This window comes from Ambystoma mexicanum, chromosome 3p (assembly GCF_040938575.1).
Source record: "Ambystoma mexicanum isolate Mex_15411 chromosome 3p, UKY_AmexF1_1, whole genome shotgun sequence".
Classification (NCBI taxonomy): Eukaryota; Metazoa; Chordata; class Amphibia; order Caudata; family Ambystomatidae; genus Ambystoma; species Ambystoma mexicanum.
In genome coordinates this window covers 633890158-633906813 of record NC_090925.1, presented here as the reverse complement: position 1 = coordinate 633906813, position 16656 = coordinate 633890158, and the positions used below count along the sequence as shown (strand labels likewise).

The 16656-nt window shown below is 45.0% G+C and overlaps 1 protein-coding gene across 3 annotated transcripts in view; it reads left to right on the top strand.

Annotated features, from left to right (window-relative positions):
* SH3TC2 (SH3 domain and tetratricopeptide repeats 2) overlaps positions 1–16656 on the top strand; it is a 665994-nt gene that overhangs the window by 532104 nt on the left and 117234 nt on the right. For all 3 annotated transcript variants that reach the window (XM_069651388.1, XM_069651386.1, XM_069651387.1), the window contains exons 10-11: positions 6302–6441; positions 7120–7161. In XM_069651388.1, coding sequence (XP_069507489.1) covers positions 6302–6441; positions 7120–7161 — 182 coding nt within the window. The remainder of the gene's footprint in view (positions 1–6301; positions 6442–7119; positions 7162–16656) is intronic.

The window sequence follows — 16656 nt, the reverse complement described above, 5'->3', positions numbered from 1 at the left end:
TGTTGCAGGCTTTTCCCCCACTTTCTCAATAGTTCCTTTGTTTACTCAAAGTTCAATTAGCCAGTTGCTACATTTGTTCAAAACAATTTGGTTTCTTTATCGGCTTTCCCCTCGACTCACCGGCTGTGATGAATTCCTTTGCTTTCTTGTCTGTAGAGTCAAGGCTGGTACCATTGGGCCACGCGACTCTCCCCAGCTTGACTGTCAGCGGAGGAGGAGCCTGGGTACCGTTGACATCTGCTGCAACACACGCTGGCTATTGTTTGCGGTCTTACAATTCCTTCTCTTGAGGCTTCACAGGTCTCTATCGATAAGGGCAAGGTCACTTCTCCCCTTGGTATCCTGTTGACTTGTGCCATCTTTCACTTCCTCTTGAACTGCCATGCTGAGTTAGCTCTCACATTGTGCAGTCTGCCTTTCTCGTAGTGTGCTCTCGTGCTCCACCTTTTATCCCTGTGGGGAAAGGAAAGGGCCATCAGGTGTGTGTGATTACAGTCAATTGCCTGACTTTGCCTGACCCTTTGGTTGAGGCATGTCAGGTAACCAGGTTGCATATTGCAGAAAGTGTTCAGGTTTGAAAAGGTGGGGTTTGGAGTGTCAGCATATCCTACGGGGTAGGATGGGAAGAGCTGTTATAGCAAATTACAACCCTCATATCAGGACGATTGATGACTTTAGAAGGGGGCAATTGATAGGAATGACCTGGACTTTTATTGTGAAAGGTAAAGAGGGGATTGTGTAAAGGGTAGTGTTTAGTCCAAGTAGAGTGGGTGTTCAGGACAGAATAACCAGAGGGACAGGGAGAAGAATGATGGGGAGTATTCAGATATGGATCAGGAAAGCAGGGATTATGAGAGAGATGGTTTCTGAGTGTGATGGGGTTCAGGATCCTAAGGGATTGGTTGTATACAGAGGGGTCAGTGGATTTGGGTAGGAGAGATTAAAAGGGAGGAAGGTGGGAGATGTGTAACAGCCCATAAAGGTCTCAGGGATCTCACCCTCCTATTCTTCTTCTCTGGTAACATACTGCATATCACCTGGGGCATTCCCCCGAGCATAACCCTGGGCTCCCCTACTCAGGTGATTCTCCCTCACTCGTACACCCCCAGGGTTGAGATCTGAGAGTGCCAGCCCTTCCCTGGCCACCTGAATAAGGGATTCTCAAACTCCTGCTGGGAGAATACCCTCTGGTTTCTCACACAGTCCCAGTTGGAGGAGGTCCAGTTTTCTTGAGGGTTGAAATTGTAGGTAGGGTAATTTTGCACCTGCGTGGCAAGTTTTGTGCTTGCGAGTGGCAGTCGCATGACCCTGTCATGGTAGGCCAGGGTGGAAGGAGTTTCGGTTTATTCTTGTTTGTTTGTCCCGGCATGTAGGAGTTTTGTCCCTCCCTAATGTTTTGTGTTTTTGCAGAGGGAGATGTGTTGTATCTGAGAGTATGTGTATGGGTGAATGCAGTAGTAGGCCTCATGGAATGTTATGATATAGGCTTGAATGAAGGGTACCGTGAGGTTCCATGAATGACAGTTAATGGACCTGGAGTATAGATAGGAACCAAGATGGATGCATGCGCCCTACTCTCCCACTGCTAACCTCTTATGCTTTAACTAAAATGAAATAAAGCATCCTGCTCTTTTGCACTTACCTGGTTCTGATCTGGTACCTGTTCCATGTTCATTTAGAGACCCAGATACACCGGAAAGTACTTTAAGAACATACAAGAAGGTTAACATCTAGATATATAGCACCTTTTCAATTTTCATATTTTGAAAGTCAGTGAACGAAACCGCATGGCTTAAATATGTCAGTAAACAAAAACAAATGGCACAGATATGTGATGTCATCAGTGATGTCTTCAATTACATTTTTTATGTCATCTTGGATGTCCTGTGTGTTAGTCTTAGTGGTGCACGGTGGTGGCGCAAGTTATGGTTGCTTAGCTAACCATAACTGATGAATTTCTGGGGGTTTTCAGTTTTTCTTGTAACAATAACATCCCTTTAAGAATGTTTTTTCACTGAATTTCATAGGTTTTTATTAGTGCAACTTAACCATAACTTAACCATAACGTCTCTTTAACAAAGTTTTTCACTGAATATATATATATATATATGCAAGATTAAAGAACTCTGGGAGCCCCAGGCAAGGTGATCGACTGTCATATTCTGGTCTTGGGCTTCCCAGAACAAGACAGAGAAAGACTTAGAAAAGTGTGCAAACAACATCTGACAGCTGCCTGAGGCAGGAAGATGAGCTGTGACCACATCATTGGGATCTCCCCGGAGGAGAGTTCTTGAAAGAAATCCCCTCCGTAATCCACTAGCTGCCTCTTAGATCCAGTACTATGAGAAAGACCCATACATTCCGCTACAGCCAAGCCTCCTAGATGGGAGATCCCTCTGATGGGTCTTGTTACTCCGTACATGATCACACTGCCTCAGAGTGGGCCAGTGTCCCTGCCTGCCTGACTCCTGTGCACTAGTTTTGTGATATCTGTACAGGACTATGCATGCCTTCTCCTTTACTCACCATGTACGCATCCTTTGCTCATGTACTATGAAGCCAAGAGCTATTTGAAAGCATCCTGTGTGATTGTAATCTGTTGGGTTCTAGGTCCGGCTACAAATGACTCCGACAAGTTCATGTAAACTGTAAGTTCTTTACTTGGTTTGGGCTTATTAATTACAATTCCTTAAGTCAGATAAGTCATGGGGAAAATAGGACACACACCGGCATCCTCTCTCAGGGCTTGCATCTTTCAACTGACCACCCTGGAACACTCACTCATGGGTAAACATGCTCCATCTCAACATTCCACTCTCTTGCAGGCAGAGCTAATCATAACATAATCCATTTCCAAATATTGGACTAAGTATCACTATAAACAGTCAATTATTTTCTGCTCACAAGACTTAAGACACTCAATGGCTTTCACTATACTATCACTCCCCCCATTTGAACTCAGCCGCCATGCAGAACTGGGGGTAACAATCCCTTTAACCCTTGTCTGCAGTCCTAAACTGTATACCACTGGCATGGCAAGGCAAGGGTGAGAGAGTGGCCAGTGGCATAGTGTGCTTGACATTGAATCCATCGTCTTCCTTCTGCGGTGGGCCTGACCAGGAGCAGTGGTCAGGACTCCTTGCATTAGCACTTCACTCACCATAGGTCTGCCAGCATAGCTCTGCCATGGAAGGTGGGGACAGCAGGCCTCACGCGATCTAGAATCAATGCACTTAAGAGGCAATGTAAAGTAAACATCCAAATTAGGGACGTGTTCTAAATACACAAATTGTATTATTAATCTAACAATTAGCATTATCAAACTGAAGGAAAAAAAACGTGTAAAGAGGAACACGACCTAAGTGGTATGCAGTGTTTATATGGAAAATTTTATATTGAAACACACATATATCGAGTACGTTTATAACGAAAAACTGTATACCAAACGTATTTTTGGGTGGGGTAAAGTTTTTGGGGAAATGTTTGGGGTGTGTTTTTAAGGGTGCTAAAACATTTTCTTTTAAATGCATTCGGTATACAGGTTTTTGTTATAAAATACTCGATATTTGTGTTTTTCACTATAACATTTTCGATATAAAGACATGCAACCAACCTAAGCGTTTTCCTAAAAAGTTATCAATTTGGCATGAATCGATCCCAAAAAATATTTCACTCAAAATTGCAAACAACCATAAGAGGAACAACCATAAATAGTGTGCATCACTTTTCGGTGTTTAGCAAAGGACGTCACTGTACAGGTCATGGCCTCTGCCCAGACATCAGCACCAGTTTACCTGCTAATTGATGCCACCTTTAGGCTTTCTGTCAAATGTTACATGATTGCGTTGTATTTGTTGGGTCTTGAAAATTTGGACCACAATCACTACTGAGCTAAAGAGGAAGTATTAATGTGCAGGTTTGACTCAACAATGTGGCCTGCACATTCAGCAGTCTCCAGCTCCTAAAAAGTAGTGTCTCAACACTGATATTTCAGTGCATTTTGCTGCTGTTCTTGACAGGTGTTGTGAGTTTAGTTAGGTCTGGGTTAATGCCTGACAATACTGGTTAATGTCTGCTTCTAAAGATACTTTGGTCCCTGGCCTAGAAAGCTGTATACATGGTGGAAAATGGTTTATATGTCTTCCTTGTTGGGTTTGGCCTCCATAGGAAGCTATTAGCAACTAGTACCTGGTAGGCGGTTGGTGCGGGGGTGGGGGGGTTGTTGGCAGACTCCCAGCCAATCAAGATGCTCAGAATGAGGTCATCCCCCACATTCTCCTAGCCCCACCCCAATTTCCATAATCCCCTCCCGCTCTCACCACCTCCCCACTTACCTTGTGCTCCTTCATCCCTCGCTGGTGCTTTGAACAATGTGCTGGCACAGCTCCATCACAGCAATGGCCAGCATGGAAAGGGAGAAGGGACTATGTGCAGTTCCCTTCTTCTTGATCCATGGTGGCCATGTTGTTTTTTCAAGTTAACATGCACCCTAGGGCTTTCCCTGACCGGTAATGCTCATCCCGATTGGGATGTATTGCTAAATTGTTTCACCTTCATTATCCTGTGTCCTTCTTCAGTGATGTCATAGCAGCAGATTTTTGGAATTCATAACCACTGTGACATCACGGATGAGGGATGCATCGTTTTCTCATTCAAGTATTGTATTTTCTCCTGTTGGGATACCTTGGGGTTACGTGAGAGGCATCCTGCTATTGTTAGGTTGCATATAGTTCCCTCATTTCTCCCCTTTGCACCTCCTACAATCCTGGTACCTGGAAATAGTGCAAGGTCTGGAAAAGGTCACGTGTGGTCCATACACAGTGTAAAATTATAAGATGGATCACTTTAAACTATAGGCAACTCAAGCTTCACTTTTGGTCTCTGTCCGTTGTCAAAAGGAGACCCTTTGAGGATTATATTTCTGTAGTTAACTACTTATCTGTAAGTCTATATGTCTCATTGGGAGCCAGTCCTGTAAGCTCAAGACTGATATATGTGCCCTTGCCTTTTGATGGTAAGTCACATTACCACTGCTTGGTTCTGAATCCTTTGAGGGAATGGGTTTTCTTGGGGGTGGCATGTGGGAGAGGGTTTTTTACAGTTAACCTGTCCTGAAGTTAAAGGATTGGTCCATAATAAGGGTTTCTGGGTGATGTTTCACTACAGCACTCCTAAAACACCTTTTAATGCAGTCATTTAGAAGTCTGTTACTAGCAGTGCCTGTCATGAACTGCTTGAATAAGTACGGCCAGGGCTGGCCTTAGGGCAGGGCGGGCCGGGCGAGTGCCCGGGGCGCCATGCCCACCCAGGGCGCCATGCCCACCCAGGGCACCATATGCCCCTGTCACGCCAGCTCGGGGGAGTCTTACAAGGACTGGCGTAGTGTTAGAAGGCGCGGCAGGCGCCCTTTTGTTATTAAATGCGCCCACGGTGGCAGGGTGCATTTAATAACAATAGGGTCTTGATGTTCTGCATCAGTACCCTATTCACATTATTACCTCCTCACTCTCGACGCCGGAGCAAGGAGGTTAAAAAAATTGTGGTGCATCCTACCCCCCACCCTGCACCCTGTTGACCAGAGGCGTGCGGGTGTGGGGGGAAGCGCCAATTCACCCAGGGTGCTGCTGCCGATAAGGCTGGCCCTGAGTACGCCCTTGAAGCATGTTCTACTAACAATTGGCACAGTTCTATTTTTTCTTTGTCTTTTCCATCCCCAGGATACTCTTTGATTGTAGCACTGGCCAAGGCTCTTTCTTGCAGCAATTCCTGCAGATCGTATATCGGTATTGGCTGCTTGCAGGCCAGTGTCGGTCATTTGTAATGGGAATTATCGGCACGTTGTTTCCGGAATGCCACAGTTATAATGAGGGCCAATGTCTCAGGACCTTGTCTTTATTCACATACCATATGATTTTGAATGGGCATTTACTCCAGCTTGCTTTTGAATAGCACGTTATTTTGGGAGTGGGCACTCACTGGGCTTTCACTTGTAGGAACATGACTTTTGATCTTCTGGTGCTAGCGAACTGTGCTGGTGTTGGATAAGTGGAGGAAAAGCAGTGCAAGGTCCAACACAGCCCCCAGAGAAGGGGCACCTTTGAGTGCACGTCTCAACTATCATTTCCAGGTGGGTGCTGCACGCTCTGATGTTGTAGAGATTTTTCAGTTGTGCAGGATAGTTGTGTGCCAAGGATAATTCACCCTGTCGTATCTTTGTTTAATACAAGTTGAACCTCTCAGTGCAGCATGCTGCTCTCCAGGTGTATCAGCGGGTGATCTTCCTTTGTCTCTCTTATTTCAGGGAGAAGCACGGGTCATTCCTAAGCGAGCAAGAGAAGTCCACCCTTCTCCTTCCCAAAGAGGAAATTGCGGTTGGATGTGCCGCCATTGACTTCCTGCATGACCTAGCCCAGACAGACATCAGCTCTGTCTACAGACTGGGTAAGTCTTTCCCTCTGGAGCCAGGAGATGGCGCTGTGTTGAAACTCTATGGGCAACATTGCTGTGTAAGCTGGTTCGTTGAGTCCACCTTTAGTTCATGACATCACCACATTCTCAATGGCCCACAACCAGAGTCCTTGATTGGGCCTCAATGCATAGCGGCCAGTCAAGCATAAAGGAATGCATACCCCCTCACTCTGTTTCCTCTAATTCTCCCTCCCTAGGGTTGGCCCTCCCTGTGGTCCACAGTGCCTCTGTCACATTCTCCCTTTACTCACTCTCTCTTTAGTGCACTTCACTCTTTTCATCCCCCTCACTTCCTAGTCTGTTACTCTCACCTTTGAGTGGGGTCAATTGGCTGGTCCCACGATGACAGGCATCACCATTCCCAACTCGGGCCTGGACCAGTTCAAATATGATCATATTAGGTCAGTTCTTACAAAGCCCTTTAGAAAAAGGCCAATGAATAATGGACACAGCTACACAAATATAACTTCAGAGCTTTGAAACCCAAACTATGTGTATTTGTACTTTCCTCACTCACAGCTGTATGTACTTATGACCGACACAACAGAAGATTTAAAATTATCCTAGAAATTAAAGTGCGCCCTTGGAGGCCGTAAAAATTGGTGGTGGTTTTTACTGTGTCCTTAGCACGCCTCTTCTTTCCTCCCGTAGACGGAGCAGAACCCGTGGGAACTCTCCTCCATGCGGCCTCTGGTGAGTAGAACAAATTGTAACTATCACATGTGCATGTGAATGTTGGCACAGTGTTTTTTGTTTGTTTGATGAGGATATGATATGATATGATATGATATGGCATTTAAAACACGCCTATACACAAGTGTTTCGAGGCGCGACGAGACAAGGGCGGGGGAACAGAGGGAAGACAGACAACCATCTTACTAGGCCAGGTGTCATTCAGATCGCGCAAGTGCATGGGAAGGGGGAAAGGGAAAAGTGCATGGGGGAAGGGAGAGGGGAAAGTGCAGTACATGGGGTAGTAGAATAAGTAGATAAATACAACGGCCGGATGGTGGCAAGTGCAAGGTAAGAGCAGACATAAGTGCTGGTAGGGGGACTGTAGGGATACAGAATACAGTCCCCAGGTGCAGGGGTTGCCAGTGAGGCACTGCAGGTGGCCAAGTGGCGGGGCCTGGGCCCGAGGTCAGAAAGAATGGCCAGGTTGCCAGTGCGGATTCAGCCAGCAATTCAGCAGGGGAGAGGGGGAGAGAACGCAGAAGCAAAGAGGAAGGTTTTGAGGTACTTCCGGAACCGGGGATGGTTCTCCTCAAGTTTCAGGGAGCAGGAAGGTTGTTCCAGAGGGAGGCCCCTGCCGAGGAGAGAGATCTACCACCAACTCGTTGGATGTGGCTGTCCCATTGAAGTGCCCCTTTTCTCCCTCTCCAAACCGAGTGCTCTGGTAGGTTCTTGATTGCTGGTGATCACAAGGGGTTCTGTTGGGTAATTTGGATATGACTAAACTCAGTGTTGGGGCATAATCATCCACAACTGAGGTATGAGTGGAATGTGACTGACTCTTCCTCAGCCCTACAGGACTCTCATGTTAAATACTCAAAGTCTTCAATCAATTTAACAGTAGAGAGCTGGTGTCTATTGTTGCTTGCACTGATTGCTCTCCAGCGTGTGGTCACTGCTTGCTGGCCACATTGGTATTTAGCAAGAGGTGGACATCAAACAGTGGCCACATGTTTACAAAGGCACTGTTTCTGGATATTATTCAGTACATACAGAACATACCTCAAGTCACTATGCCATTTGTGACCAAGATATGAATGTTTGATATATTTAATGCATGCTATTGTTATTAAAACCATATGTTAGTTCTGCTGAACATTGCATTACAGGGGCCTCTTCAAGGACAAGACACATATCGACGATCTGTATTGTTTACAGGAGCAATTATTAATTAAACAAAGAGTGAATATAATACATAACCTTTTGGGTCTTGATGCGGTCCCAATTTAACCTGAGATAGATTTTGGACCAGTATGACCCCTAGCCATTTTGAAATGTAATATCACTCCTTCCACTTAACATAAAAGCATACCCCTTCTCTAGGCAACTAGCTGGTACGCCACATTATCTGCTCTTAACATGGATCTCTCCCTGCACTAGGCAAGCACCCCCATATGATAGACCGCTTTGCATGGGGCTTCGGCATCCGGCCACCCAGACTTGGCAATGAGTCGGTTGCATTCTATCCTTTTTGGTTAGGGATATCTTGTCCCCCAATAATGCCCCATATGCCGTCCAAGAAGGGTGGGGCCAGGATTGGTGGCACTGTAGATTGTGCCACATCATTCCCTTTTTAAAACCAAAATAACCCACCTGCAAAATGCCATCTGTACTGCCAGGATCAACGTTTGTGGTAACTTCTACTCCAGACCTTTACCCCTCCTCTAGTGGTTCCAAAGTACACCCAAGCCATGATTATGTTATGTTAATAGGATTATCTACTCTGCCTAAGTCCCCCATGGTAGCGTCATGGCTCGAAGGCTTGTCTACGGAGTGGCATGCTGTGCCCACACCAGGGTTTGAGTTTTCCAACTCTTTGTTTTCTGATATTCATGCTAATGTATAGCAAGCGTTCATTGTGGCTCACAAAGACGATCCCTAGACAGAACTATAGCGCTGCTTCGTTCCTAGTGAAAAACAAGCGCCAAGCTGTTCAAAAACCCGTCATTACTGGCCGGCATCATTGCTCCTCTTTTTTCTTTCAGCGTGATCTCAGATGTGACTGTTCCTCATTTGAGGAATTGTTAACCTATGAACTCTGCGATGGATGCTGTTCTGTCTTGCATTCTAAATGATCATACTGTGGTTTTGTCACCAGTCTTTATATAAATAATGTATCTACTATTAACAGGGTATCATTTCTATGAAACATAACAAGCAGATTGAGCTTGTTCCATCAAATAAACCAAACAACTATTTTAAGTCAATATGAGAGAAATTACCAACGTAGGCACCCTGTCCAAATTCATGCAGGTGGTGGTAGACACTGTTCAAGAGTACACGTACTCCAGTGGCAGCCATAGCATGGATCACGCTGCAGCCAGGGCTGGACTGGAAGCCATAATTGGCCCTGTTTTTTTTTCTTTCCAAAGTGACCCTATATTTTACTGAACGAGCGAGCGCAGCTGAAGAGCCCAACCCTTCTAAGAGGGGTTGTTTGCTCCAAGAAAATGTAGAATCTTTAAATAAAATGTGTCGAAATGCTGCATTCAAAGAAGGGTGCAAAATGTGCAATCACCACTAGCCATTGGCTAGTGATATTTGACTATTGGCGAGTAAGAAATGGTGTGTTGTGTCTATGTACAGAATGGAGGTGGCCAGTGACTTTTGTATGACATACATTTTTGCTCCCTCGTTAAGGCATATTTTTAAACATATAGGGATTAAAAGGTCAAGTTTTAATCACATCCACAATCTTCTTTAGATTGTTTTCTCTTCCCATAATCATCACCCTTTTTATCCATGGTAAAAACGAAAAATGTAAAAGAAAATATCCTGGATGAAAAAGCTTCCAACTTCTGGTTGAAAACCTATGATGATCTGCTCTTAAACCTTGACTCCAACACTCCTTCTGCCCTTATCCTTCTTGATCTGGCCTCTGCCTTTGACACGGTCCATCATTCCATCCTCATAAATCAGCTCAGTGATACCGGGGGCATCTCAGACTGGGCATTGGATTGGTTGACCACTTTCCTCTCAAATTGGACCTTCCAAGTCCAACTGGGCCCTTTTCTCTCTGCCACTTTACTCTCGGCTTGCGGCATCCCACAGGGCTCTATCCTCTCGCCGTGGCTTTTCTACATTTACGTTGACCCTCTTGCCCAAAGGATCTCCACCTTCTCTCCCCATTTCCAGTGTTATGCTGACAACACACAGCTCTCCTTTAAGCTGTTAAGGATTTCAATCAGGCGATGTACACCTTAGTCTCAGCCCAGTGTGCAGTGCGCAATTGAAATGCTTAGGTTAGATTAGATTCAATATTGAGATGATACACCACTCACATCATACCCCCTTTTCAAATACCCCGGGTCCCAATGGGCCATGAACCAGGCTGGTTATAAAATCTAATATTAATTTTTTTATTTGAAAATTAAAAGAAATCATACACATTTTTATATGGGGCAGCAATCACCAATGGGGTGATAAGAACAATAGGAATGTAAGCAATGCACTTAGTTTAAACTTCTTCTTAGACAGCACTTGAGTTAGGATTTCCCCCTGCAACGTTCCCACAACCCACAAATAATACATTCTAAGTGCATAAACAGAAACAGCAGGTAATCGGGAATGACAAATGGAAAACAGCATTAAAATCCGACTTTCCCTCCCCAAACAAGAGAGAAAAACAGATTTTAAACCCTGGTAATGCTAAAATGACACTTTGAATAAATGAATTAATGTGTCTAAAACGCTGGAAACAAAGACAATTCTTTACTGGAGCAACACTTGAAAGATACTAGCAATCACAAACAATGGATTGAGCCAAAGTATACAATTTGAAATTAAATGGAAGATTTAAAACAGTTTATATTCAAAATGACACGCTGGAAATTTAACACACTTTTGCAATTCCCGACTGAATTTACCAAAACGGTTTTTAATAAAAACGGGTGAAATATGGCAAATGACACGGTTTTTGAGACAACGTAGGTGCAGAAATCAATTATGACAAGGACAGTTGTACTCTACCTTTGGGCATTCAGGCTAGGCTACCAGATTGAGACACAGAAAGCCCCGGGGTTGACTCATGAGTTCAACCCTAGAACCTCCATGTCTGCCCTGGCGGACCCAGCCCGATCACTCCAAACAGGATTAATAGCTCAGGATTTTACAAGAAAAAATTTATAAAAATGTTGGCGCTAGCACAAGGAATCAAAGACAGAGTGGCAAGCATGATGTTGACAACATTACAAGTTATCAGGATAAGTATAGGATGACTTAGAGATTGGAACTAAGGACAGGGCAAGGTATACTATGATTTTCTATGTTTCCTTTTGATACTCACAGTTCATTGTTATTTTTGATTTTGGACAGTCAGCGGTTCTGGTCGCCACACAGATCTGGTCTAACACAGAGCAGCCAGACAAAATCAGCGGGAAAGGGTCAGCATGGACTGGATATCAAAGGATAGTTCTTCTGGACTGGCAATTCTGGTTACTGGATAAGATAGGGCATCAGGATAGCAAGATGGCAGCAGCATGCAGTGAGTGGCAAGCTAGGTTAATTCAGGATGCTTACCGAAACACCACAGTGTTTCCCTTGGTTATTAGGATTATTTTAGAATTGAGGCCTAGCTGAAGCAGAATCAGCAATGCTTGGCCTTGTGGTTGGGATCTGGAGTTCAGATGGATAGATGCAAGATGAAGACAGAAACAGACAGGAACAGGACGCCAACGTAGGAAAGCAGGAATCAGTCTGTGTCCAGGGTCTTGTCAGGGACCGTTATTTATATCATCAACATCAATGTAGAAGCTGGGTCAGGGCAGGGTTAACTATGCCCGCCCCTAAACTACTTGGATTGGGCAGGGAGCTAGTCTCCTCCTCACTCTCGGTTGGATTTCTAAGGGGATGATGTCAGGTATATGAGGTGAGGTTTACAATTTCCAGAAACTCCCACATTTACTTTACTTAAAATCTGATTTTTCCAAAAACATACATTTATACACTTGCAATCTCTTGGCAAATTATACCCACAGTTCACATATTATGTGCATCACATTTCAGTCCAATCCTCAAATCTCTGCAACCTTGTTTCGCCTTTCTGACACATTTTGGTAATTTTACACATCAACGATTTGGCCTAAAATTCCACAATTTTATACACAAATGTGAATTGTTCCCAGGGATGTATGTACACAATTTTACGTTTGCTACATTAATACTTTCCTTGGAATCTGTCATCTTTCATAACCTCTGTTCCCCATGCGGCAATGCGTTCTATCAAGTTTTAAAAGATAGCCCACAAAATTAGGTTTAAAACTGCAACCTTTTTAAGTTTTTGCTAATTCTTGTAACAGAAATAAAGTCTTCGAGTTTCTTAGTAGCATAGTCTCTAGCACCAAAAGGCAGTCCCTTTGTTACTTGATCCTGTTTTTTTTTTCTTACTTCAACTGCAAGCAACTGTCATTTCCTTCCAGGCAAGGGGGTTTCCAGTCTTAATTGAAGGTTTTATGGTCCCTTCACACTTGACAGGTGAGTGTCCCAGGACTGCTATTGTCCAAGCATGGAGCACAGACGAATGTCTGATGAGCATGTGAACTTTCATTGTCCTATCCCATTCAAAGTTTTTCAAGCTGGCACTTCGCACTGATGTGTCCTGGATTGAGATTGTATCTCCCTTCCTTGGAGGAGTTTCATAGCTGGCAACTGGGATAACAGGTTTTTCTGAGAGCATGCAACTCCAGCCTATGTGTTTTAAACTGTTTAATTTCTAACTTTGGGTCTTGAATTAAACCAACCTATGACAGAAGATATCCTATGTGTGTACTGTCACCACTAACATAATTCCTGTACATTGCTAACTAAGCAGGCTTTCATTAACAATTGAGTTTTAAACAGGTCATTTTTTTCTCTTCAGTCAACACAGCCCATTGTTTCCACATGCGTTAAAAACTGCTATCATTTCTTTCTTTAATTCAGTTTGCAGCTCCTCAGATTGCCACTGTCTTGGCAGCTGTAGTCATTTTCCTTGCAGCAGGACTCTTATCTAAAATATAGATACATTTATCCTTGACCTGGCTCAGAGAGTAAAAAGTCTCTTTGAACTGCTTTGCCTGGATAGATTTTGTCAAGAAATAAACGTGTGTTCCCGTGCGAGGGAAGAATTAAGTTGCTTTTGATTTCTCTGAGAGTTGGTTTAACTGGGCCTTTTTACTCACAGTGGTTTCAGAAAGACAGGTGGAATTCGCACCAAAGCAGCATTTTGAAAGGGTGAACATTTTTCATTCTGAAGGGGAATTGTTGGCATTTGTAGCAATGCAATGCTGCTGGTTCCCTTGATTCCATATATATTGTCCCAGGAGGATAGCTCAGTGGCAACGTTCTCGCCTTGGAAGCAAAATGACACACAGCAATACAGGTTTGATCCCCGGGTCCACGCTTAGATACCTCTGGGTGTTTAAGTGTGTTATAAATACGCAACTAAGACAAAAACAAAAAAACAATTAAACAACTAAAAAACAAACAATTCCTGTAACAATGCCTTGATGCCTGCGGGCTGTGTGAGTGCTTTAAAAATACAAAAATAAATAAAAATTATATATGTATCAGAACACACTGGCATACTTTTTCATTGTGTCCCCTAGTTCCATTTTGCTTAAATGTGCGAGGCAAGATGGTGCAGCCATTTTTCTGTTGCTGCCAAAATGCAATTTTGCAGCTCAGTGATGTGGGGTAATGCGTTGAGTGGTTCAATATATCCCACAAAGCTTCCCTCCACTTCCTCTGCTCCCTCTTCTCTCATTCCTGACTGTATGACCGCTATTCAGACATGGTGCACTGCTAACGATCTCTGCATTAACGCCAGTGAGACTGAGAACCTTCTCATTAGGACTCCTATCCCATCCTTCCCTCCTACACTCTGGTCACCCTCAGTGGCCCCCCTCCCCACACCCTCGTGTGAGGCTAAAGACCTGGGTGTCATCTTTGACTCCTCTCTCTCCTCACCTCATATTGCTGACCTTGCCAAGAAGACCCACTATCATCTTCACCTCCCTTTCCTCACGTTCCCACAGGAATTCTGTCTCCAGAGCTCTGGTTCTCTCAAGGCTTGATAACTGAAACAGCCTCTTCCTTAATCTGCCTTTTTCCTCCCTCTGCCCTCTTCAACCTATCCAGAACAGGACGGCAAGACTTATTATTGGCCTCAAGCCCAAGCCTGCATCTCTCAACCCCTAAAATCCCTTCAGTGGCTCCCGGTGGTTGCTAGGATCAAATTCAAGACCCCCTGCATCATCCACAAGGTCTTCTGGGGCCTGTGACCTTGCTACATCCAACTTTCTCTCCCTAAATACCTCCCTGCTAGAATCCTTCAGTCCTCTAGCACCAACTCTCAGCAGATCAGGCGTTCCTCAAAGCAGATAGTGGGGGTGGATCTCTGTCTTCAGCAGGAGCCTCCCTCTGGAATGGCCTCCCTGACCCTCCCGGACTTGAGCCTGATCTCCTTAACTTCTGGAACCTTCTCAAGACCTTCCTTTTCTCATCCATCTTCTCTCTCCTGTACTGCTGCTAGTCTCCTCCTGCCACTTTAACTGGTTGTCTGTGCTCCCTTATGAGTCTTACTGGGTTCAGGCCCTCCTTCAACCAGTCTCCCTTCGCACACCCTCCTACCACCCCTTGACCTCAGGCACCCTTCCCTGACTTGCCTCTGAGGCTGGTCAACTCACGTCCACACACTATTGACCCCTACCGCCATCTTCTCCCTGGCACTTGCCCTCCCGGGCTCCCATTTGAACTTGCCGAGTCCCTTGGGGCCCCTCCCTCTGCACTTCTCCTTCTTCACCCTCTCCTTATTCCATCTCCTTGCCCCCATCTTTCCTTCCCCATGTACTTATACTCCATTTGCACGATCCAAATTTCACGAGGCCTAGTAGGACCATCATTGTTGTTGTTTCCCCTGTGCCTCCCTTCCACCCATCTTTGTCTTGTGGCGCTTTGAAACACTTTCTGCTCTATTGGTGCCTTACAAATGTCCAATAAATAAAAATAAAATTACAAACCAAAATTACAATCAAGTTTGTTGAATCTACTTTAGAAGCATGTTTGTAACAGATTAGCCAATTAAAGGCACAGCACAGCTAGACTTGGTAACCAACCTGCTGAAGTCTGGCAAAAGCCTAATGAGTATTTTTGGGGCTATGTGCATTTTGGTCTAATTAAATGTGGTCCACTACTAATAGCAGGGAAGAAAAGGCATTAGTCAGGAAAATGCTGTTGATCAAGGATCACTGCAAATAATTTGGAAGTGTCTAACTGCAAATCGACTTGTACATGATCGAGGTTTTTCTAAAGCTACACACACCATCTCTTGGCACTCTGGATCAGTCAGTGAAATGTGAGCAAGAGCAAGCTACTCTAGGATTATAATGATGATAGCTGCAACAAAGGTGTCGGGGGGTTTCTCCCGCGGTCGGCTGGGCCTTCCGCGGACCTCCGGGCTGGGAGGCCCCAACTCCTCCCGCGTATCCCAAAAATGAGTATGAGACACACACAAGAAGCAAGGTGGTTCTGCTGTTTATTGAATAACGGCAGGGATGGGTCTAGGATCTTACGCGTCCGTCCAGACTCTCGAAATTTGTGGGGCTCGCAGGCCCCTTTTTGCCTCAGTATGACGCGCTACTTGCGTCACCTGGGAAAGTTAGCAAAAAACCTATCGCCGCTCTGGATTGGTTCCTCGAGTGGTAGGGTTAGTATAGCATACGTATAGAGAACGCTGTTAGTGGTTAAGGGTCAGTCAGGTGGTATACTTGGGTTGTCCCTTCTATTAGATACTTGAAAATTGTTACACAAAGACCCCTAATGATTGGCTAATGTTAATGGCGTCAGTGATGAGTGCCCCATGTTCTAATTGGTCCACTCGCGAGCCCCCCAGCCTGGGACAATCGTTGTTCCCAGCTCGCGGTGTACCTGTCATTTGCAACAATATGTAACTATTTGTTCGTGCAGACAATGCGTGGATTTGCTCATATGCCTGAGAGCAGACCATTCCCATCGCTGTAGGTGTCCATTGGGTCATTTCATTGTTGCAGCCTGTGTCTCAAACGTGGGACCCAGGCGACTTCTCCCTCCTGGGTCTGGCACCCTGTCAGGTTTGGCTTGGTCACGTGAGGAGAGACCGTGGTTGAGGCAGAATTCTGCACATTTAAAGTTGTATTTTCCACTGCGTGTCTGGCTTTGCTTGCAGGTGTGACCTTGGCGTCGGCTGGTAGCATGCAAGTTGCAACATCGCTCCCTTGGCTGTCAGTTCTCGGTGGGCTCGTTCTGCAGGGTCAGCAATTGTACTCTTGCTCGTCCAATGTTCGTGGAGGCTCTTGCTTGCGGCCTACTTGGGCCTGGTGCATAGGTGGGGATGTTTAATGCGCGGCACTTAAGTTGCGGTATCACATTGCTTCATAGGCGGTATCATGTCTTCGTTGTATTTTCATCACAATGCAAGGGTCAGGAGAAGCGTCAGCAAGC